The sequence below is a fragment of the Sinocyclocheilus anshuiensis genome, unplaced genomic scaffold (assembly GCF_001515605.1).
Source record: "Sinocyclocheilus anshuiensis isolate Anshui unplaced genomic scaffold, SAMN03320099.WGS_v1.1 scaffold1683, whole genome shotgun sequence".
Classification (NCBI taxonomy): Eukaryota; Metazoa; Chordata; class Actinopteri; order Cypriniformes; family Cyprinidae; genus Sinocyclocheilus; species Sinocyclocheilus anshuiensis.
Window position 1 is genome coordinate 136,229 of NW_015548387.1, and position 24,648 is coordinate 160,876.

Genomic DNA, 24,648 nt, shown 5'->3' on the forward strand with positions numbered 1-24,648 from the left:
TAATTTTTAGTGTTTTTGCAAGTCACCCATGTTTACCAAGTCTACATTTATTTGATCAAAATACAGTAAAAACAGCTATATTGTGAAATATGATTACAGTTACAACTGTCTTTTATTTTAATATAGTTTTAAAGCAGCCATTACTCCAGTCTTCAGTGTCACATGATCCTTCAGAAATCATTGTAATATGCTGATTTGGTGCTCAAGAAACATTTCTTCTCATTATCAGTGTATGTTAAAAACATTTGTGCTGCTTATTTTTTTCAGTATTCTTGAAGAGATGAATAGAAAGTTCAACATAACAGCATTTATTTGAAATAGAAATCTTTTGTAACATTATAGATGTCTTTACGGTCACTTTTGATCAATTTAATGCATCCTTGCTGAATAAAAGTATTCATCAATAAAAATATATATTTAAAAAAGTTAAAAATAAAACTACCTTAAAAAACTATAATGTATATACTATACGATAATGAAAACTGTAATGTATCTGTAATAATAATTGTTTTTTTTTCTGGGCTGTACTGCCCTCTGCTGGCTAGAATTTTAATCTGATAAATAGCATTGCGTAATATTTCAAACAACTGTGAAATCTCAACACATTTGTGGTAAAGCACATGATCAAGGCTTTAATGTTTGTGTTGTTATTGTTCTGTTTGTGTCTATAGCTCAGATTGAGGTGATCCCATGTAAGATCTGTGGAGATAAGTCATCAGGGGTTCATTATGGAGTTATCACTTGTGAGGGCTGCAAGGTAAGAAAAAGGGAAAAAAATACTTCACTAATGTCAAATAGTCATAATTTAGGCTGTATGTAAGGGATTCACAAACAGGATGCCCTGCTTCCTTAGCACATCACACGTAATTGTTCTAAACCCCATCTGCCTCTCTCTCTCTTTCCCAAAAGGGCTTCTTTCGCAGAAGTCAGTCCTCCAGCGTGCAGTACTCGTGCTCCAGACAGAGCAACTGCCCCATTGACCGTGCCAGCCGTAACCGCTGCCAGAGCTCCCGCCTCAAAACTCCAAATAAAGTTTAATTATAATTTTAATGTCAGTAATTCTCAAGCAGTATATATGTTACTAGATTTAAACTATACTTAGTATGAAATAAATGTATTTTAAATATATTCACGTTCATATGTGTCTGTGTGCACAGCACAACAGTAGAGCTACACTTCATTCATACCTCTCTCTTTCCTTCTCTCCTTCTGTTCATTAGATTAGGATTTCTTAATGTGGCTTTCAGGGATTATCTTTAGTCTGTTACAAAACCAGTGTGTGTTTGTGTTTCAGCAGGTTTGTGTATTTATACTTCTGTGTATTTGTGGTTGTACGGTTGTATACAGTGAGTGTGTATTTAACAGCAAATACACATAAGGACATCTATTACAAAAAAAAAAAACAGTCATCCAGTGTTTCATTTGTTCATTTTAATTAGTCTACTTATCCATCACTAAATACCTGTTTTGGAAAATGTACTACTTTTCTCTGACCATTTTAACATCTGAAAGCATTTTTTTTCCGTTGGTATGTCTGTGTTTTAATTGAATGTAATTATTCATAAATGGTTCAGTTTATTTTGGGTTAAGCAGAAATGTGTAATCTTTATACTTTTTAAAAATGTGTATATAATATCGTATATATATATTATTGTTCTGTTTGTGTCTATAGCTCAGATTGAGGTGATCCCATGTAAGATCTGTGGAGATAAGTCATCAGGGGTTCATTATGGAGTTATCACTTGTGAGGGCTGCAAGGTAAGAAAAAGGGAAAAAAATACTTCACTAATGTCAAATAGTCATAATTTAGGCTGTATGTAAGGGATTCACAAACAGGATGCCCTGCTTCCTTAGCACATCACACGTAATTGTTCTAAACCCCATCTGCCTCTCTCTCTCTTTCCCAAAAGGGCTTCTTTCGCAGAAGTCAGTCCTCCAGCGTGCAGTACTCGTGCTCCAGACAGAGCAACTGCCCCATTGACCGTGCCAGCCGTAACCGCTGCCAGAGCTGCCGCCTCAAAAAATGTGTCGCTCAGGGAATGAGCCGCGACGGTAAGAAGGATGGATGGATGGATGATTTTTTGGAAAGCACAATTGTGATACTCAGTTTGTGCGTTAAAGCAGCATTTAATTAAATAAAAATTTTATGCAGCCTCATAACTGTAGTAATGTTTTCTCGTCTCCCTCAGCGGTGAAGTTTGGTCGTATGTCTAAGCGTCAGAGAGACTCGCTATTTGCAGAAGTCGAGAGACATCGGCAGCAGCAGCGTCTTCAGGCCAACTCAGTCCAAGAGCCCCAGCCTCTCCCAGCCTACCGTACTGGCAAAGAGCCCAGAGAACAGTCACCACATCTCATCCCACCTCTACCTCCAGCTTTCCCTTACTCTGTAGAGCCTGAACTGCAAGGCTGCCCTCCAGAGGTGCATCCATACCTGGAGTGTCGCATAGGCGAGGCCCAGGCTCATAGTCTGGCCTACAGGGGCTCCCACAGGAGAGGTGAGAGCAACAGCTTATCAGCTGGGAGAGGTGAGAAATTCAACACTGAAGGAAGTACTTTTCATCGTGTAGATAAATCTTATACGATATTGTGGTTTATAGTTTTCTCTTTCTCTCTTTCAGGATTTGACTCTACAAGGTCTACACCAGAGGCTATTCTGAACATGAGCGGCAGTGAAATGGGGTTTCGTCCTTTTGACCCTGAGAGCTCGTTCTTTTCTTACCCAACATCTCTGCACATAGGTGAGAACCACAAGCAGTTTAAAGATTCATGTGTGCTATGTGGTGTTATAAAGTGGATTAATGTGATCACACCTTTAGGAGTTGAACTGTTGTGGTGGTGTTGTAGTAGTGTTGTGGTTTTGCTTTTGGATTAACATGTATCCCTTTGTGCGTGTGTCTTTTTTTTTTGACAGAGGAGCTCTCTGCAAGTATCGTACGTTCTCACAGAGAGACGACTCAGTATCGGCCGGAGGAGCTGCAGGCTCTCAGATGGAAGGTTTTTAGCAGGGAGGAGATCCACGCTTACCAGAGCAAAGTACATCTCCTCTACTCTTATGTAACTAGCACAGATATAACTGATGACCATGTGAAACAGAGGCATTAGTCACACATTCCTCTTTGTGATTTAATTAATTAAACATCTCAATTGTGAGATGTAAAGTCACAGAAATAATTGCAATTATGAGAAATACATTTCTAAGTGCAAAATAATTTCACAGTTTAGAAAAAGTTTTTTAACTTTTATCTTTTTTTTAATTTTTTTTAAATTGTAAAGGCTCTGATATACTTCAAGCTAAATCGAATTAATAAGTGTGATATCAAGCAAAACAGCTTGCCAGTGCAAACTTTCTGGAAAACTTAAAGCTGACTGTCAAACACCTTCGAACGGCCATTGGTCCATAACAATTAGATTCTATTTTTTTCACTTGTGATGTAATTTCGAACAAAATCTGGTCAAACAAAGTGTTCAAGGTTCTTTTTGGTTGATCGAAACAAGTCGTCAGCGCAAATTTTGTGGAAAACTTCAATCTGACTGTTAAACACATTTAAACTGCCATTGGTCTATTATGATGATTTTATTGTCTTATAGTGCATTGTCTTTTCGAAAAAGAAAAAAAAAATCTTGACAAACAAAGTGACAAATCTTGACAAACAAAAAAACATGGAGTGCCGAATTGCAGAACTGATGAAAACATATCCACATCTGTATGGTCTCTCACATACAGCCTTTAAAGATGGTCCGGAATTCCTGTAAATTCCTGCTATTTTATTATGTGTTTATTGTTTTATTTAGAGAATCACATGCATCACATTTAAATATTAATACCAGTATTTCAGAATGTTTGCAAACTTTTGAATTGTATTGTATGGTTATCTGAATATATAGTAGAAACATTCTCTCCACTCAGTCGGTCTCAGGTTTCTCTCCCTTCTCACTTTCTTTATCTCTCTCTTCCTCTCTCTGTAGTCGGTGGATGAGATGTGGCAGCACTGTGCAGTGCGGTTGACCGATGCTGTTCAGTATGTGGTGGAATTTGCTAAACGTATCCCAGGATTCCGTCAGCTTTGTCAGAATGATCAAATTGCTCTCCTCAAGAGTGGTGAGATATAGCTATCCATACAACATACTAGTTTATCAATTAACGGCTGGTAAGGTTTATAACTCCATTCTCATCTCTCTCTGTCCTGTTTCTATCTCTCAAAAACCTGTCACTTCTCTGGCTTTGTCTTCTCCTCTTCCATCCTCATTTCTCTTTCTATGATTCTTGGTATGTTGCTCTCTCCTTTCTGCCTTTTTCTGTGTGTGCCTTTCTGTCTTATTAGGGTCCATGGAAGTGGTTCTGGTTCGGATGAGTCGGATGTTTAACACAGAAAACAACACAGTATTTTTTGACTGCAAATTTGCAGGAACAGAACTTTTCAAATCCCTCGGTGAGTTAAAGGGATATTTTGGTTTACAGCGATCTCCCCATAGACTTCCAGTGTAAGAGCATTTTTGTCAGCATATTTTTAAAAACTTGTTTACTACATTTGTATGTAAATTGCACTTAAATTAAAATGTAGTTACATTTATACAGTATATGTAGTTTACATTTATATTAAATGTAACTAGCATAACTTCAAAGTACTGATTTTTGAGTAGGAATTAAGTACTTCTTTATGTGTAATTTCATAATTATTTTTTCTTTGAAATGTGGTTAAAGTATACTGCCGAATGTACTAAAAAAGATTTATAGTAAACTAAAATATACTTTAATGTCATTTCTATTGAAACTTGTATGTCATGTATTTAAATATATTTTTTAAATATGAATACATTTGAAATATATTAACTTTAACTTTAAAACCCTTTGGTAAATTAGTCACAAATCAAAATAAGTGAACTTTTTTAAAGCACAGCTAAAGATAATTAAAAATGTAAGTAAATTGTTTAATTTGAAATTATTACAAAGTGCACTTTTTAAAAGTGTAGTAAAGTGTCTTAAGAAACAGTCATGAAAGTGTACATTATTTAAAGGGGTCATATGATGCGATTTCAAGTTTTCCTTTCTCTTTGGAGTGTTACAAGCTGATTGTGCATAGATAAGATCCCTGAAGTTGCAAAGACTAAAGTCACAAACCCAAAGAGATATTCTTTATCAAAGTTAAGACTCTGCCACACCCCCCTAAAACGGCTCGTTCTAACACGCCCCCACATATCTACCTCACTATGTGGAAATATTTGCATAATGCGCCCAAATGTGCATGCAAAGAAAGAAGGCGTGGTTTCAGTAACCGCAGTTAGTGTTGATGCAGCCATGTCAGGGAATCTTTAAAAAAGCATCATATGACCCCTTTAAGTACACTTAAGTGGCCTTTTATTCCATTAATATTATATGCAAGTACACAGGAATAATTACTCACTGACATTATGATTTATTATCAGTCATTACCCTCCAAAGGTTAATGGCAATGTAGTTCAAACTGTTTTTGTATGTTTGGGTTTGTTCTTCAGCATGCGGTGATCTAATAGCTGCTCTATTTGACTTTGCTCACAATCTGTGTGCGCTGAGACTGACTGAACAGCAGATAGCAGTGTTCACTGCGCTGGTCCTCCTCAATGCAGGTGAGCGCAGCAAAACCACATTACAGCAGAAACCCTGACATCAAGGTAGAATGGGCTTAATCTCTCCATCTTTCTCTACATTTTGAGTAGATCGACCGTGTCTGGAAGACAGAGAACGAGTGCAGAGAGTAAGGAGAGATGTGGAGCTTGCCCTAAGTCACATTCTGCACAGAGACAATCAGGAGAGTCTACTGCATAAGGTAAAAGATTTTAAAAAGGATTTTAATACAGAAAGTAAGGAATTGTATTGGCTTGAATTATTTTTTAACGGGTAATGTTGTGTTTTTGGGTGTTTCCAGCTGTATCAAAGAGTCCCGGTGCTGAAGTCTCTGTGTGCACTGCATATTGAGAAACTGCGATGGTTCCGGCAGCTTTACCCTCTCACGGTGCATTCCCTCTTCCCTCCGCTATACAAAGAGCTGTTCGTCTCTGACACAGATATACAGACACTGACTACTCATTGAACACACACACACAGACACATTTTATTTGCAGATGCAGAAATGAAATGACATCGCACACAATACACAAACACACCCACAGTTACATATAGTGTAAGCGGTCTAGATCTAAATATATTATCTACCTGCTGAAGAATTTAAATATATTTTTGTAACTCTCAGAAGAACAGAAAATAATATTAACAGAACTATGCAGTATTTTGTGCAAATTCTATTCTGTAGGCCAAAAGCAAAATATTACTACAAATGCTATTCAGTATTCTTAAGCTTGTTTTTGTCTGAGGATGTATTTTAATGTTTTTGAAGTTTTCAATGATCCTAGCTGATATAAAGAGCTTTAGCTCTGATCATTATTATGTGATTTATAGAGCTGATCAGTTTTGATACCAGCAAACAGCAGATCGTTAAAAAAGGAACTGGTATTTTTGAACTAACGGCATCAGTTAGCAACTGGGGATTTTCAAGCTTCATTTACAACATTAGAGTCTCCTTCTGTCCTCCCTCTTGATTTCTCAGGCGGTACAGAGACATGAATGCTTAATGATTTCTGCTACTTATAGCCTATTACATTATTGCATTAATTTAAATATGATCGTCTATTTTGACACCTTTTGTGTCAGCCTTTTTTTTGTACTCCCCTCCCGTTAAAGCTTGTCTTGGCACTTATAATGCTTATCTTTCATTCTTTTCACATGGATTTGAAAAGAACCTGTTGCTTCACAATGGATTGTGTTCTTGAAATCATCATTCCCTTCAAACAGACCATCTTAAGATGTGTTTTTGGATTTTTCTCTGTTTTCTTGGATTCACTCACTCAAATAATTATCAAACTTGCAGATTTGACTGTTTATGCTCAAGGTTCTAAAAAAATTATAGAATACTTCTATGAAATAAAATATAATGCTCTTATTCAATATGCTTGTGTAGACACTTAGATTGACAACAATTAGTTTTTGTCTTAATTGCACAGTTTAATTTGTGGAAATCTATAAACAAATGTCCATATGTTTATTTGAAGGAGTACAGTATGTGTGCTTCATAAATCTGTGTTCATCAAAAGTCTCCATAATTTCCGTAAATGTTCTAGTTTTTATTTTTGGCACAGTTTCTGTTCCATGTTGTATTTTGTGTCAGCTTTAACTTATAACTCACACAGTTCATGAAACCCTGTTATTGTTTCAGTTTTGGAGCATAAATACTTTAAATCATAAATCATAAATACTGCAGAAAAGACCTCAAATAAACTTGTGAAAAGTGTAAAGGGTGGGGCTGTATCCAGGAAAAATATAAAGTTGTTTCCCATTCCTGACTGAATTGTGAGCAAAGTCTGAAAGCTGTTTCTTTCCGAGTTTTTACTCACTCATCTGACTCACACGTATGTCATACAGCCCTCACTGCTCACTTTCTAAATGTTTTTCCATGTTTATAGATCTCATAACAATGTTATTTGTTAGAATTGCACCAACACAAGAAGTTTCAACATTTCTCATAAAAAAGAACACCAAATTAATTTGGTTTTCATTAGGTTTAAACACAGGATCATCTGAATCACAACAGACTAGAAAGGCTTTGTCATACGCAAACACAACTGGGTGAAATTCTCCCTACAAGACCTCAAAACAGACTAGGGAATAGTAGGGGAACAGAACGTAGTGAAAGACCATCTATATCTTTGCTGCCTCACTATGCCGGGTTCACACTGCACGATTTTAGCCCGATTTTTCACTCGCCGACAGGTTTTGCAAAATCGCCGACAAATGCCCGAAATCGGAGGCAAATCGGTGCTCGTTCACGCGAGTGACAATCACGCAGTGTGAATGATCAAAGACGCGATCTGAGGGAATCGCCGACACGTAGGCGCAAAAGACCATTCACAATCACGCTGCGTGCAATGATTTCTGACTGAAAACTACATCGGCGATGACCTACAGCCAATGAGAGACCAAGATACAGGGCAAAGGGAAGTTCAGGGAGGAGTTATAGACCAGAATATCAGTATTTTAATAGATATATGAACAATTATATCATACAGAAACAAGCACAAACATTTGCTTGACCAGCCACAATATCAGCTTAACAGTTACTGCAAAATTATTTACCTCCAACTCTCTTTGCAGAACACCCAATCCCTGTTCCCTGCATCTCCCTCCTGCATAATCTGTTTTTCTTTTTCTCCTTGTAGCTGGAAATCAGCTCACAGACAATTTGCGGGCTGTGAACACAGCAGCAACTGAATGCTACCCCTGATAGTCACGCTGTGCGAAAACAACGGCGATCCGACGAGTTTGAAAATTGTGTAGTCACAGTGTGAACTTGGCATCACTGTACAGTCAGTTTATGACTTCACAGGATGTGTATATGAGAACTCCTAAGAACTCTGGTACCATGACATCAATTCTAATGACCTTACCAGAAGGTAGGTGAGCTTTATGCCGAGTTCACACTGCACAATTTTAGCCCGATGTTTCACTCGACGACATGTTTTGCTAAATCTCCGACAAATGCCCGAAATCGGAGGCAAATCGGTGCTTGTTCACGCGAGTGACAATCACGCATTGTGAATTATTAAAAGACGCGATCTGAGGGAATCGCGGACGCCCGCAAAATATTTGGCATGCTAAATATCTGGAGCTGTCGCCGATTCACAATCACGCTGTGTGAAATGATTTCTGTCCTGTCCTGCAGAGTTCAGCTCCAGTCCTAATGAAACACACCTGCAGCAGCTGATCGAGGTCTTTAGGATCACTGGCTTCCAGGCAGGTGTGTTGGATCTGAGCTCTGCAGGACACCGGTCCTCCAGGAGCCGGTCTGGACCCCCACGATCTATGACATCAGCCTGCAGGAGCCCTTCTGGAAACTTCCTTTCTAATGCTGGGTTCACACTGCACGATTTTACCCCTGGTTTTCTCTCGCCGACAGTTTTGTGGAAATCACTGACAAATGCCCAAAATCAAAGGCAAATCGGTGCTAGTAACAATCGCGTAGTGTGTGTGTTATCAAAGACACGATAATAAGACGAGATATTTGGCATGCTGCAGTCTTGTAGTGTGAAATGTGTTTGACTGGAAAGGACATCAGAATAGACCTACAGCCAATGAGAGAGCACGATACAGGGCAAGGGAAAGTTCAGTGGGAGGAGTCGGCGATGACCTACAGCCAATGAGAGAGCACGATACAGGGCAACGGGAAGTTCGGAGAGGAGTTATGTGAAACGTAGTTTGCAGACCAGTGTTGCCAAATCCACGATTGCCACCAGTTGTTTTTTATGTCAGCAGGTTGAAGCGACCCCAATAACCTGATATTTAGGCCCTGGAATGTGAATTGTACCAGGAGAACCCCGCCAAAAAAATTTCTATTTTACCACCGGAACGCGATTTTTACTAGGGGACCCCCTCGAAAGCAATTGGGACATTTTCAGGCTAGTTTTGAGTAGTAATTGGGCGGGTTTTGTAGCGAAAACCTGGCAGCCCTGCACCAGACAGCGCTGTCGGCGATTCTTCCCATTGTAAAGTCATGCAGTGTGTAACCTCCTGTCGTTGTTCCATCGTGAAGTGTGAACACAGCAACAACTGAATGCTACCCCAGATAGTCGTTCAGTGTGAAACCAACAGTGATGCGACGTCTTTGAAAATCGTGCAGTGTGAATTCGGCATTAGTCATAACCAAGCAAATATTTAATAGCTACAATGCTTACTTCTTGGGAGAAACTGAGTCATAATTAATTTACTCCCTTTAATCACTCCCATCAGTCACCATTTGTAATTTTACAACCAACTGCCGTGTGCGTGCACAGGATTGTGGGATAGCATAGACAGTGAAGGATATCTATGCTGCAATGAGATAAAGGCACTTCAAAAAATATAAGATGTTACAGAAACATTGGATTTGTGTCTTGATGCGGACGCAGCCAATGTTTAGTCCAACAGCAATGGGATTTTTCAGTGAATCTTTCTGCAGTTGAAATTGTTATTGAGCCAGTATGGTGACAATGTTGTGAGTGAGTCTCTTAAACGATTACATTTTAAAATAGTACAAATTAAAATAGTACAAAATTACTTTTTAAAATACTAGTAATTACATACAGTCACTTTTTTATTGATTACATGATTACATATTATTCACACACCAGCAATAAATTATTCATAATTTATTGATTCTCCCTAGTTCCCCTTTTTCATCTTTTAATGATCCTTTCTAAAGTAGCCTACTGCTTATATACACTTAGAAAGTCTTCCAGTTGTGTGGACATTCACACGAAGACCAGTCACTGGTCAGGTGGCTATACAGCATTTGACCACTGGATTTACAAAAATCATTTCAGGTTTAAGAAGTGTTTCAACATTGCATCAACTACTGATGAACACATTGATTTTTATTTGAATTATCACTCAGTAGGTTATTTAACCATGTATATAGCTTTGGAAGGCTTCTGTCTTTCAAACACATTAAAATGCACAAATTCACGTTATTTATTATTTACATGTAATGTAGGCATTCCCAAACTTTTTTTGTCATCTGAACCTCTTTTACCTAGGCCTATTTACTTAAAGTACCCCAGAGATTTAAAAATAAATATTTTAATAGTTATCACATTTGCATGTTCAGGGTTCTCTGACGTTGGTTAATGGTCACATGACATGCATGTAAACAAATAAAATATTTAATTTTTTTAGTGTTTTATTTTGACTGATATTATTTTAAAATTGTATTTTAATTTTTTTAATGTTTTAATCATAAGCTTTTCATAGTGCCCCTATTATGCCATTTGACTCTGAACAGCCTAAACGAGTCGTCAGTAATTCAAATCCCACTTCTGTTATGGCTACACATCACAGGGTAATGCCCGCTTATGTTCTTCACTGGCCGGCCGAGAACAAGTTGACCCAATCTCAAACACTGTACCTTGTTCATGTGGTTCACATCATGTCAAGAAGTTTTACGCTGTAAAACTAAATTCGTTTTATTTTCATACCCAAAAGATGAGGCTGCATTAATTATTTTTTTCACTGTACCACAGCAGTACAACCCAAATCTTTTTTTTGTGTTTCCATCACTGAGGACTGCTTCTCTAATCTTCAATGTGGGATTCACAAAACACTTGCTCTTGAAAGATGGCTCAGTACAGTAGTTTATTTGGACCAGCTGGCTCCACTGAATCACAACCTGTAAGTATGAGAAATAACAGATGTTTATATTTTCTATCGAGCGTTTAAAATACAGAACTATTGCAGAGGGTGTATCGTTTTTTGACACGCGCTGTACGCGGTAGACCAATCACAACAGACTGGGCCATCTGACCAATCAGAGCAGAGTCAGTAGCCCCTCACTGCAGAACACAAAATCCAGGGGGCGTGGTTGGATCCACATCTAGGGGGTGGAGATTAGTAGGTTAAGGGTGGAGACGGGTAGGTTTAGGTATATGTAAGGTGGGAGGAGTTGGATCTGGATGCAACCACGCCCCCTGGATCTTGCGTGTTCTGCGAGATTGAGGTCTCTGCAGAGCAAAAGTGAGCGTTTCTGAATTTGTGGGTGTTTTCAAACTGCAGGGTGTTTCTCAATCATGCAATCAAGATGATCCCCCCTTACCTAACCCCACCCCTAAACCTACCGTCACTATGACGTCAGCCAATCAGGAAACATGGTCTAAAAACGCCCTGATCTGGTAACTCTCATTACTTTCCTGCAGAGACCTATACTTGTGTTCTGCAGTGAGGACCATCTCAGCAGAGTAGACTCAAGGAAAGGAGGGGTTTAGAGAGACTGAATCTTAGAACTGCTTTTAACAAATCGTTTGAAAATCGCTGGAAAATGAGGCGATATTAAATGCATATTTTGAGAAAACAAAAGCGTTTTTTAACCTTGCAGGCATGTAAACCTATTGTAGGAGACTCCCAAAACAATATTAGGAACCTTAAAAATGGCATAATAGGGGCACTTTAAACTCACGAACACCCAGTTCCTTTGTGAAGCCTAGTTTGGAAAACCTTGGCGTAATGTAATGTTGAATGCACTTCATGTTTTTAACTACAACGAATGGAATATATTTTCTCACTCTTTGTATTTTTATATCAATATGTTACAAGATTACCCTATTTAAATCAATGTGATAAACGAGTTAGGTCAGAAGTAATCTAAAAGTAATCAGAAAGTAGTCTGATTATATTACCTAAAATGTGTAGGCCTAATGTACTGAATTATGTTACTAACTACAATTTTTGTCAAGTAATTTGGAATCAGTAACGGACTACAATTTGTAAGTAATCTACTCAGCTCTCTATATTAGGACTGTCAGTCAATTATCTAATTAATTACATGATCATCTCCTGACGAAACAGCTCAAATGTGGGACAGTAAGGCGCTTGCTTCTCCCAGACAATAGTTCCCCAATCTTGGGCCCTCCCAGTGAATTGGGTAATAATGAATGCCACTTTTGCTGCTTCGGTAGCAAAGGTGGTGGGTTGCAGGGTAAACATGATGGCACACTGGGACAGGAACGGGTGACATACCTTAGAATCCCCATCATAAGGAGGCGGAGTTGGCACTCTAAGTTCTGAAGCTACCCAGGCAAAAACAGGAGCAGAAGCAGAGGCAGCAGCTGCAGACCGAAGCCTGGTCCCTCATCAACTCCCTGACCTGGTTAGTGAGTTCAGTAACTTGAGAGGACATGACCTCTACCTTTCTGGAAGTTACCATGAGTCGTGTGGCATGCTGACCCAGCAGCACTCTCTGCTGGACGACGGCTGCCCGGATCCCGCTGATTCCATGCTGGCCAGATCGAACTGTCAGGGTGGTAAAATAGGAGGAATCAGTTGCAGGGATAACAATAATTTGTTGAGTTTCAAAAACATGAAAACATGAACCCAGGAAGTAATAGTTAAGCCAGTGTCTGAGGGGGTAACCAGGAGAGATTCCAGCCAGGTCCGTGGAAGTGAATGACAGCCCAACAGGAGGCGTCTGGGAAAGGGGTTCCAGAGCAAATAGCTGAGAGACACATTCCAAGGGCAATGGGACAGACAAGCTCACCAAAGAGCACCAGGAAACAGGGAATGGTGATGGCGAGAGAGAGAGAGAGAGAGAGAGAGTGGTTACAGGAGGGTGAAGGCAGAGGCCTGGATGAGTTGACTGGATTCTTCTGGGGCTGGAGGACAAGACTGATATTAGCAGAGCAGCTGGATGGAAGGAACAGGAAGGGCAGGGGAGCAGGTAGAGCTAAGCAGCAAGGGATGTGAGGATGGTGGCAGGGAGTGGGGAATCCAGCAGCCAGAGCAGATGGGGAAGCTGGGGAGCAAAAGGGAAAGGGGAAAACAAAACTAAAGGCAGGAGCTCAAAAACAAGGTACTAGGTAGCACAAAGGTAATCAATAAAGAAATAACCCTAATATCAAAAAGTATCAAATAAATGGAAAGGAAATGCAAGACTAGACTTGACAACAGCAGAAACAAGATCACGATCAACACAGACTAAAGCCAGGTTAAGGCAAGAAACAACAAGCAAAAAAGTCATTTTTGTGGATACTGGTGGATTTTCAGATTTTGGTATATTTTGGTTCTATAACATGTCTGCTTTAACAGTGATACTATAAAAATGACAAAAGTTCACAATAAAATGTGTTTTTTAGGCATTTTGTTCTCATAACTCTGTCAGTTTTCCTTAACTTTGTCTGAAATTAGCATTTTTCAATCAGAAATATCTCTGTGATCCCATTTGAAAACAGAGAGAATAGGGGAAAAATAAAGGCTGATCTAAACCAGGAGACGAAATTTCATTGGCTGAAGTCAATTTCCCGTGGCCTGATTCGCCAAAATGCATCACGTGACATGCTCCGCTAGCTCACAGATGCACAGACATCAGTGCAGTGAAGATGGGGAAAACGCAGAAAATCTGTGATAACGCATCAAAAAAAAAATTAATTAAAAAGGCATAAGCAGCTATCTATAGCTCGATTAAGTAAGGAAAGTGCATGCAAAAAAGTCTTAGTTTGCAAGAACGAGAAAATAAACACTTGCAGTGCATCGAAGCATAAGATGCATGCGATGAATGACGATAGGAATTTCCCCGAAGGTCACATCCAAGTTACACAGCAGTGGCTAATAATGCATGTCATGTTTGAATGAGTTGATTGAAGACTTGATTTGTCCAAACTGTATATCGAATGATCTACAAATAAATATAGATCCCCAAAATCAAGTGTTTTGTAGCTGTCTGTTGCTGGAGTGCAAAAAATGTAAATCACTAGAAAATGGCTACAGAAAAAGTGTGTTCTCATCCTCACGTCTACAGGAGTCAACAAGGAGTGATGTAGCCTTTGATATAAACATAAGAATGGCTCTGTTAGCACACAAGTTAGTACTGGGATATGCTGCTTTAAAGAAAATATCCAAGATACTGGGTATCCCTACGCTACATGTGAAAACCTTTCAGAGACAGGACAGAAGAGTGACAGGTAAAGTGAGGTAGTTAGACATTTTCCAGCATTGTAAAAGGGTGTTCAGACAGTTTATGGTAGCTTACTATATTCCCACTGTACAATGAATTAATAACAATTGTGTAAAACATCCTGATTTTTGTTGACATTTACAAAAGTGTATTACTATATTTTAGTGCTTGTATACATTAATTTTGATTGAATAGCATTTTGATAAACTATTCTTTTACTTTCAGTGGCAGAGATAAAGAGAGGCTTAGAGTCACTAGGAAGGGCCAGAGAGCAGGTCGTCAGACAGGCTTATGCAGACATTGACCAAGATGTGGCAGAAATTCTAAGGGAGGAATGTATGGATGTCTTTTGATGGCACTTGGCAGAAAGGGGGCATTACTTCACACTATGGCATTAGTGTGTGCGTAGACCTTATTACAACGCTTGTGATAAACTTTGAAGTTTTATCATCTTATTGTCATGAATGTGCACTAAAGGAAAATGCTAGGAGAGATAAAAACTTAAGAGGAAGAGTACAACACATGGAAAGAAAAGCACGATGACTGTACAAAGAACTTCTCTGGTTCCAGTAAAGCCATGGAGCAGGAATCAGCTGAGCGCATGTGGGGGAGATACATAAGCCGGCATCAGCTGTGCTACACTGCATTCTGAAGGAGACAGTACTTCATTTAGGGAGGTTGTTGCACTGAATGCTTATCCAGGACATGAAATAACAAAACTGGAATGCATCAACCATGCACACAAACGTATGGGTACAGCTCTAAGAAAACTTAGTGCACAGGGTAAATTGGGTGGGAAAGGGGCAGGCAAGCTCACAGCTGCAAAATGCAAAAGCATGCGAAATTATAATAGAGGAGCAATACTTACTAATTAGGGCAATGTAGAACAAATGACAACTGCTATTTAGGCTAGCCTCCTATACTCCATGTCATATGATGAGAATCCCCTGCATAACATACAAACCCTCATGGGGTTGGTACAGGAAAGCAGAGGAAAATGGTGTGACACCAGAGAGTCACAATGAGCATGCAGGCTGCTCTCGGACAAAAGAGGTTGGCAAAAAGCTTATTCCAGGATGTCCAGCGATAGCCTACTGCAGAGAATGCAACATGGGGGCACTCAAAATGCAAATGAGTGCTTAAATTCTGTCATTTGGTCAAGGTGTCCCAAAACTGTATTTGTTGGCAAAAACAGAGTGGAGGCAGCAGTATGGCTATTTCAACATTCAATGAAGGTGCTTCTGCCATGTTATCTGTAATGTACAGATTGTGGCTTGAGACCACAGAGGTCACAGTTAGTGCAATCAAAAGTGTAGACAAGCTTCAGATAGTAAAAGCAGATTGTGACCTCTGCTTGTGCAAAACATAAAAGAAAGAGCTGTGACATAGACAAAAAGGTCAAAAGACACAAGCAAGAGATTAAAGGGCCAACATATGAGGCAGGCATGGCAGACTAAGTTGGGGCCTCTCCTCGCTGCACCTCTTACTCCTATCCTCTTTCTGCTCCACTTCTCCTCTATATGTCCTCCTCTCATTGCGTCTCTGTCTATAATATAAATCTCACAAAGAAGTCACACACAGTCTATATGTGTATTCATTTGTGTAGTATAGCTTTGGGGGAAATGATAAATGAGTTACAGTTACAAAAAAAAAAGTGTAATTTTTAATCTGTAAATATCAAATTATGCAATCAATATCTTTAGCAGCCGTTTTTTCAAAATGAGTTTTTTCAACATTCTGAACCAAAAATGTCAACTTGTGTAGCACTTACCTAAGCCATACTTTCCATGTCCATTCTTAGTTATATATTATATATATTAGTTTATATTCTGAAGGTTATTACAGAAGGATTTATTAACACAATGTTTTTTACCTGATTTACATGGCGATAAATATGGCGATAATCGCATTTTAATGCATGTTCATAGTATTTTGATATTTTTTAGGAGGTATACAGTATATTAAAAAGGAGATATCGGAAATCTGTTCTGTAAAAATTTGTAACACTGATATGTTGTTAAAATGAAATAAAGATTACAAGTGTAACTGTTTTCAATGTCTAGATTTTCATTGTTTTTAAATATATGTAAAGAAGCGCATATTTAATAATATATCAGCTCATTTGCATATCTACACGTTTTGTCAGAAAAACTGCAATGCAAAAAATGTTAATAATAATAATAATGTATTTAATTTATTGGTAAAGTTTCAAGTTAATATTAGGGATGGCTGACGCGAAACTGACATTTCGACACGGTGTCGAGATCCCGAAGCGTATGGGCTTACATTTCTGCTACAATTCTGCACGCGAAAGATCATATTTTGAGCGCACAAAAGTGTGGCGAGAGAGAGAGAGAGAGAGAGAGAGTGGTTACAGGAGGGTGAAGGCAGAGGCCTGGATGAGTTGACTGGATTCTTCTGGGGCTGGAGGACAAGACTGATATTAGCAGAGCAGCTGGATGGAAGGAACAGGAAGGGCAGGGGAGCAGGTAGAGCTAAGCAGCAAGGGATGTGAGGATGGTGGCAGGGAGTGGGGAATCCAGCAGCCAGAGCAGATGGGGAAGCTGGGGAGCAAAAGGGAAAGGGGAAAACAAAACTAAAGGCAGGAGCTCAAAAACAAGGTACTAGGTAGCACAAAGGTAATCAATAAAGAAATAACCCTAATATCAAAAAGTATCAAATAAATGGAAAGGAAATGCAAGACTAGACTTGACAACAGCAGAAACAAGATCACGATCAACACAGACTAAAGCCAGGTTAAGGCAAGAAACAACAAGCAAAAAAGTCATTTTTGTGGATACTGGTGGATTTTCAGATTTTGGTATATTTTGGTTCTATAACATGTCTGCTTTAACAGTGATACTATAAAAATGACAAAAGTTCACAATAAAATGTGTTTTTTAGGCATTTTGTTCTCATAACTCTGTCAGTTTTCCTTAACTTTGTCTGAAATTAGCATTTTTCAATCAGAAATATCTCTGTGATCCCATTTGAAAACAGAGAGAATAGGGGAAAAATAAAGGCTGATCTAAACCAGGAGACGAAATTTCATTGGCTGAAGTCAATTTCCCGTGGCCTGATTCGCCAAAATGCATCACGTGACATGCTCCGCTAGCTCACAGATGCACAGACATCAGTGCAGTGAAGATGGGGAAAACGCAGAAAATCTGTGATAACGCATCAAAAAAAAAATTAATTAAAAAGGCATAAGCAGCTATCTATAGCTCGATTAAGTAAGGAAAGTGCATGCAAAAAAGTCTTAGTTTGCAAGAACGAGAAAATAAACACTTGCAGTGCATCGAAGCATAAGATGCATGCGATGAATGACGATAGGAATTTCCCCGAAGGTCACATCCAAGTTACACAGCAGTGGCTAATAATGCATGTCATGTTTGAATGAGTTGATTGAAGACTTGATTTGTCCAAACTGTATATCGAATGATCTACAAATAAATATAGATCCCCAAAATCAAGTGTTTTGTAGCTGTCTGTTGCTGGAGTGCAAAAAATGTAAATCACTAGAAAATGGCTACAGAAAAAGTGTGTTCTCATCCTCACGTCTACAGGAGTCAACAAGGAGTGATGTAGCCTTTGATATAAACATAAGAATGGCTCTGTTAGCACACAAGTTAGTACTGGGATATGCTGCTTTAAAGAAAATATCCAAGATACTGGGTATCCCTACGCTACATGTGAAAACCTTTCAGAGACAGGACAGAAGAGTGACAGGTAAAGTGAGGTAGTTAGACATTTTCCAGCATTGTAAAAGGGTGTTCAGACAGTTTATGGTAGCTTACTATATTCCCACTGTACAATGAATTAATAACAATTGTGTAAAACATCCTGATTTTTGTTGACATTTACAAAAGTGTATTACTATATTTTAGTGCTTGTATACATTAATTTTGATTGAATAGCATTTTGATAAACTATTCTTTTACTTTCAGTGGCAGAGATAAAGAGAGGCTTAGAGTCACTAGGAAGGGCCAGAGAGCAGGTCGTCAGACAGGCTTATGCAGACATTGACCAAGATGTGGCAGAAATTCTAAGGGAGGAATGTATGGATGTCTTTTGATGGCACTTGGCAGAAAGGGGGCATTACTTCACACTATGGCATTAGTGTGTGCGTAGACCTTATTACAACGCTTGTGATAAACTTTGAAGTTTTATCATCTTATTGTCATGAATGTGCACTAAAGGAAAATGCTAGGAGAGATAAAAACTTAAGAGGAAGAGTACAACACATGGAAAGAAAAGCACGATGACTGTACAAAGAACTTCTCTGGTTCCAGTAAAGCCATGGAGCAGGAATCAGCTGAGCGCATGTGGGGGAGATACATAAGCCGGCATCAGCTGTGCTACACTGCATTCTGAAGGAGACAGTACTTCATTTAGGGAGGTTGTTGCACTGAATGCTTATCCAGGACATGAAATAACAAAACTGGAATGCATCAACCATGCACACAAACGTATGGGTACAGCTCTAAGAAAACTTAGTGCACAGGGTAAATTGGGTGGGAAAGGGGCAGGCAAGCTCACAGCTGCAAAATGCAAAAGCATGCGAAATTATAATAGAGGAGCAATACTTACTAATTAGGGCAATGTAGAACAAATGACAACTGCTATTTAGGCTAGCCTCCTATACTCCATGTCATATGATGAGAATCCCCTGCATAACATACAAACCCTCATGGGGTTGGTACAGGAAAGCAGAGGAAAATGGTGTGACACCAGAGAGTCACAATGAGCATGCAGGCTGCTCTCGGACAAAAGAGGTTGGCAAAAAGCTTATTCCAGGATGTCCAGCGATAGCCTACTGCAGAGAATGCAACATGGGGGCACTCAAAATGCAAATGAGTGCTTAAATTCTGTCATTTGGTCAAGGTGTCCCAAAACTGTATTTGTTGGCAAAAACAGAGTGGAGGCAGCAGTATGGCTATTTCAACATTCAATGAAGGTGCTTCTGCCATGTTATCTGTAATGTACAGATTGTGGCTTGAGACCACAGAGGTCACAGTTAGTGCAATCAAAAGTGTAGACAAGCTTCAGATAGTAAAAGCAGATTGTGACCTCTGCTTGTGCAAAACATAAAAGAAAGAGCTGTGACATAGACAAAAAGGTCAAAAGACACAAGCAAGAGATTAAAGGGCCAACATATGAGGCAGGCATGGCAGACTAAGTTGGGGCCTCTCCTCGCTGCACCTCTTACTCCTATCCTCTTTCTGCTCCACTTCTCCTCTATATGTCCTCCTCTCATTGCGTCTCTGTCTATAATATAAATCTCACAAAGAAGTCACACACAGTCTATATGTGTATTCATTTGTGTAGTATAGCTTTGGGGGAAATGATAAATGAGTTACAGTTACAAAAAAAAAAGTGTAATTTTTAATCTGTAAATATCAAATTATGCAATCAATATCTTTAGCAGCCGTTTTTTCAAAATGAGTTTTTTCAACATTCTGAACCAAAAATGTCAACTTGTGTAGCACTTACCTAAGCCATACTTTCCATGTCCATTCTTAGTTATATATTATATATATTAGTTTATATTCTGAAGGTTATTACAGAAGGATTTATTAACACAATGTTTTTTACCTGATTTACATGGCGATAAATATGGCGATAATCGCATTTTAATGCATGTTCATAGTATTTTGATATTTTTTAGGAGGTATACAGTATATTAAAAAGGAGATATCGGAAATCTGTTCTGTAAAAATTTGTAACACTGATATGTTGTTAAAATGAAATAAAGATTACAAGTGTAACTGTTTTCAATGTCTAGATTTTCATTGTTTTTAAATATATGTAAAGAAGCGCATATTTAATAATATATCAGCTCATTTGCATATCTACACGTTTTGTCAGAAAAACTGCAATGCAAAAAACGTTAATAATAATAATAATGTATTTAATTTATTGGTAAAGTTTCAAGTTAATATTAGGGATGGCTGACGCGAAACTGACATTTCGACACGGTGTCGAGATCCCGAAGCGCAGATGTTTCGAAACACTGCTCCGGAGTGTGATTCGAAACACCCATGTCATGTGACTAAAGGCGAATCAAAGTATTGGGGCGTTTCACAAGTGTTTCGAAACCCGAATCTGCTTTTGAACGACAAGGTTGGGAACAAACCACACAATCGCACATCTGTCTTAACCTAACTCCCGCAAAGTATAAAAGTGGAGTTAATGCAGCAGAACAATTAATATATTTAAATAAAATACATAAATTACATTTATATGTAAAAAATGCCAGGCGTTGTGGCTTTTATTCAGGGGCGTGTCTACGTGGTTTAAGACAATAAAGGCACGAATCTCCACTCGCAAGCAGATTTCCTTCATTCACACAAAACTGGACATGTGCTTTTAAATATGCATTGTTCTTTTATGAATTGGCTCTGCTCTCACACAGATATTACGCTCAAACGTTGTCCTCGCATCACTGAAGACCAGAGGATCTTTTTTTTCTAATTCAGGTGAAGGTCACTAAATGGAATCAAGCTGAATATAGTCAGCCTTTTCTAGTTATTTATTTTATTAATACTTATTTTAGTTAAGTGCTTAAATTGTAAATATGCATTTATTAAATTATTTTATTTAGTGCATTTGTATTTTGTTGTTTTTGTATATAGTTATACAAAAGTCGTGGCCTAATGGTACAGAATGTACTCCCACCTTCAATACCACGACTGAGGTGCCCCTGGTGCAAGGCACCGAACCCCCAACTGCTCCCTGGGCGCTGCAGATAAATGGCTGCCCACTGCTCCGGGTGTGTGTTCACTGTCGTGGCCACCCTCCTTTGAGGTAGTGACCCAGACTGCCCCCCACCCCCATTTAAAATGCTCTAGACACGCCCCTGCTTTTATTCATGTTAATTTTTTCATGACCAAAATAACATTCACAAAGAGTTCATTCAGTTGTCAGAGAAATGTTACAACACATTACCAACACCTCATTTTAGAGCTAGTAAAAGAGTCTTGAGACACTGATATGAGAGACACACAGAGAGAGAGAGAAAGAGAGAGATTGGTTAAGCATGTGTGAATTACTTGAATCTGTCTCTCAACAGCAGTGTCTCTAGCGAGACTGTAAGTTCAACTGCTTCAAGAACAGCAACATTTTGTCACAGTTCATGGGTTCACTGACTCATTCTCACTCTCTCTCTCTGTGTGTGTGTGTGTGTGTGTGTGTGTGTGTCTGTAATCGTGGCTGATGAGTGCATCAGCACCAGCTGTGGCTCATCAGCTCTGCTATTTTATACCTGTGCAATCCGTTCTGTGTTGTCAGATCGTTTGGTGTTCCTGCTGTGTGCGAGTCTCCCTGGTCTTGTTCTTCGTCTCCTGTGGACTCTGTTCCTGTCTCTCATGGATTTTGTTCTGGATTTGTCTTGGAGAAGCACGGCTGCCCATTTGCTTCCTTCACTTGACTCTTGCCGTCTCCCTTGCTTGGACTATTTTCAATAAATTGTTATATTTCACATTCGCTACTGAATCCTCCTTTGTGTTTGTGACACATTTCCATGTCGCTACTAAGAAATGTCATGTAGCTTTTCAGTCCTGAAACTTTTTTTTTTTATATAAAGTTGTGGAGAGATGTTGGGGGGAGGAGGAATATGCAAATAGTTTGTGATTTTTATCCTGTTGTTTAATATATTTTTGCTTGGTCAATGCGTTGTGGGTTTTGGTTCTTTTGCTGCAAGGACCTTTGAAATAAATAACTGAAATTGTTTGACAAAGTGATATTGAACTGGACTGCTGGACTGCCTAGAACATTTCTCTGAAAATAACTGCACACCCTAGAACAGGGGTGCCCAAACTCAGTCCTGGAGGGCCGGTGTCCTGAAGAGTTTAGCTCCAACCCCAATTAAACACACCTGAACCAGCTAATCAAGCTCTTACTAGGCATAGAAACTTGAAGGCAGGTGTGTTGAGGCAAGTTGGAGCTAAACTCTGCAGGACACCGGCCCTCCAGGACCGAGTTTGGCATCAGCAATGTTGTGTTAGTTAATGTAAGACTGAATCTGGGCCAGCTCCGTAATTTCTGAGAATTCAGTGTTTCTATTGCTCATTTCCACATCTGAGATATCCCTGCCAGCCCTACCTGGAGCCAAATTCAGTGAGCCATCACACATTCACACTGAAACCAGAGGGGTTTTTTCAATACCCTTACTCTGAACTGGATATAGTATAGCCTAACATATCTATTTAAACAGAACTACTCAAGAAAAAGTTATAATTAACAAATAAATAATGGAGTAAGAATATGGATATGATACAAACAATTCAATGACCATAGACTGACTCAGTTATAGTATTAATTTGATCATGTTTAACCCTGTAAAGACTGACATATGAAAAAAAGTATATTTTTAATGGAACAGTTCATTTATTCTTTAGGGGGAAAAACATGTTTGCCTACATGTTTTTTATTGAGAATAATATTTGATATAGATCAGACTTTTATGGCTCATATGCTTCTGATAGATTGTAATGTAAATCAATGAGATCTTCATACCAAACTACTGCATAAAATGCATATAAATATCAGTTGTCAATCTATAGCTCCTAAAAATGTCTTAGTAAGATAATATTTAAATGCTTAGTCCTATGATCAAAACATGAATTTTGAAACACAATTATCTGAGATTAAAACAAATAATAGATTGCAAATGGTAATATTTGCAAATCTCAAAGCATCATTGGTCTGTCATTCTTCTACATTTGTATGTACTGAATGTGCAAGTAAATGAGTTCATATGGATGAGCAATGCTAAGTGTAAATGGCATGTGTGTGAATGAGTAATACCGCAATAGTGCAGATATAAAACACGAATATAGTCTAAACACAATAGAAATAATACAGAAAATGCAAACAATGTACATATAGCAATGTCCATATAATTACATGCTATTTTGGATGTTGTGCCATTTAGCATGAACATATGAATAATATGAACATGAACATAAATATCAGATGCTGACAACAACAGGTTAGACATATCTATATGATATAAAATATATATATATCCATTTTGAGTCCACCATAAGGCTTAAAAGCGCAGAATAAAGCAGAAACTTAGGAAGAACGAATGGTAAATTTAATCTTCTATACTACTTGACATTGGTTTAAAACAAATTATTACACAATGTTTAAACTTGTTAGACAGGAATTCCATGAATTATAGAGACTGAAACAGTCACATTATCACACCACCCAAAATACATTCAAGACCTGACAACCCAACCCTGCTGGTGTCGTATGTGAAACGGGTTGTGTCTTTAAACTAGTCAACAGATGGGTTTTTTCACCGACTGACGCTGATACAATAACTAGAGTGTGGGGTGGCTGATGACCAATAGAAAGAGAAGGGCTAGTTGTTATGTCACATTCACAAGGGCATCCAGTAACTAGGTTATGAGTCAAAGGTCCAGTTACACAGACACTCCTTTTCAAAAATAAAATTACCACTTGTTATAGCTGCTGGATAAAAAAATTAACACAATCAAAGGAAGTGTATGACGGAGGTTGATTTTAATGAAAATATATGAAACTATGTTTCATACATTTTTCATAGAGTTTAACATTTTGCATAATTGTCAGCTTAGGGCAAGTTGCCATACCTTGCAGATGACAGAAATTGTTATTTGTTTAATTGATTAATTACAGTGTTTTTATATTTGTAAAGTTAGTGGTGTATAGTCACCTTTTACACGTTTACTGTTTTATTAAATTGTTTTTGTGTTTCAGAATTGTTTCACTGCAAAATTTTGTTGAATAGACTAATAGCCTGTTTTATGGAAACACTCATAGCCTGACAAAATGTCTCACTATTGATGCATGTTGTCACAGGACATCAATGTGTGTTCGATAAGCTACTTTTTTTTCTGGTGAAAAAAAAAATAATGGAAATAATATATATATAGCTATATATATATATATATATATATTAGTGCTGGGCAACTATCACATATTTTAAAATCGCGATTAATCGCATTGTTATGCACAAAATTCAATAATGAATTCAAACGTAGTGTATTGTGCAATTTTTTCATTTAAAAGTACTGCTATATGAACAATCTATCGCGGGACCCAACGCAGCAGAGTGCGGCGCGGGACAACACTCGATGGGCGAGTGCGGGGGCTG

General features: G+C 38.5%; 1 protein-coding gene across 1 annotated transcript in view; it reads left to right on the forward strand.

The window, feature by feature from the left end:
* LOC107656700 (nuclear receptor ROR-gamma-like) overlaps nucleotides 1-7,008 on the forward strand; it is a 34,430-nt gene extending 27,422 nt beyond the window's left edge. Inside the window, exons 2-13 of the mRNA XM_016444642.1 lie at nucleotides 672-757; nucleotides 910-1,032; nucleotides 1,648-1,758; nucleotides 1,911-2,052; nucleotides 2,190-2,525; nucleotides 2,619-2,738; nucleotides 2,912-3,033; nucleotides 3,967-4,099; nucleotides 4,323-4,430; nucleotides 5,494-5,604; nucleotides 5,695-5,804; nucleotides 5,904-7,008. Coding sequence (XP_016300128.1) covers nucleotides 672-757; nucleotides 910-1,032; nucleotides 1,648-1,758; nucleotides 1,911-2,052; nucleotides 2,190-2,525; nucleotides 2,619-2,738; nucleotides 2,912-3,033; nucleotides 3,967-4,099; nucleotides 4,323-4,430; nucleotides 5,494-5,604; nucleotides 5,695-5,804; nucleotides 5,904-6,068 — 1,667 coding nt within the window. The 3' untranslated portion in view covers nucleotides 6,069-7,008. The remainder of the gene's footprint in view (nucleotides 1-671; nucleotides 758-909; nucleotides 1,033-1,647; nucleotides 1,759-1,910; nucleotides 2,053-2,189; nucleotides 2,526-2,618; nucleotides 2,739-2,911; nucleotides 3,034-3,966; nucleotides 4,100-4,322; nucleotides 4,431-5,493; nucleotides 5,605-5,694; nucleotides 5,805-5,903) is intronic.
* The last annotated feature ends 17,640 nt before the right edge of the window (nucleotides 7,009-24,648 follow it).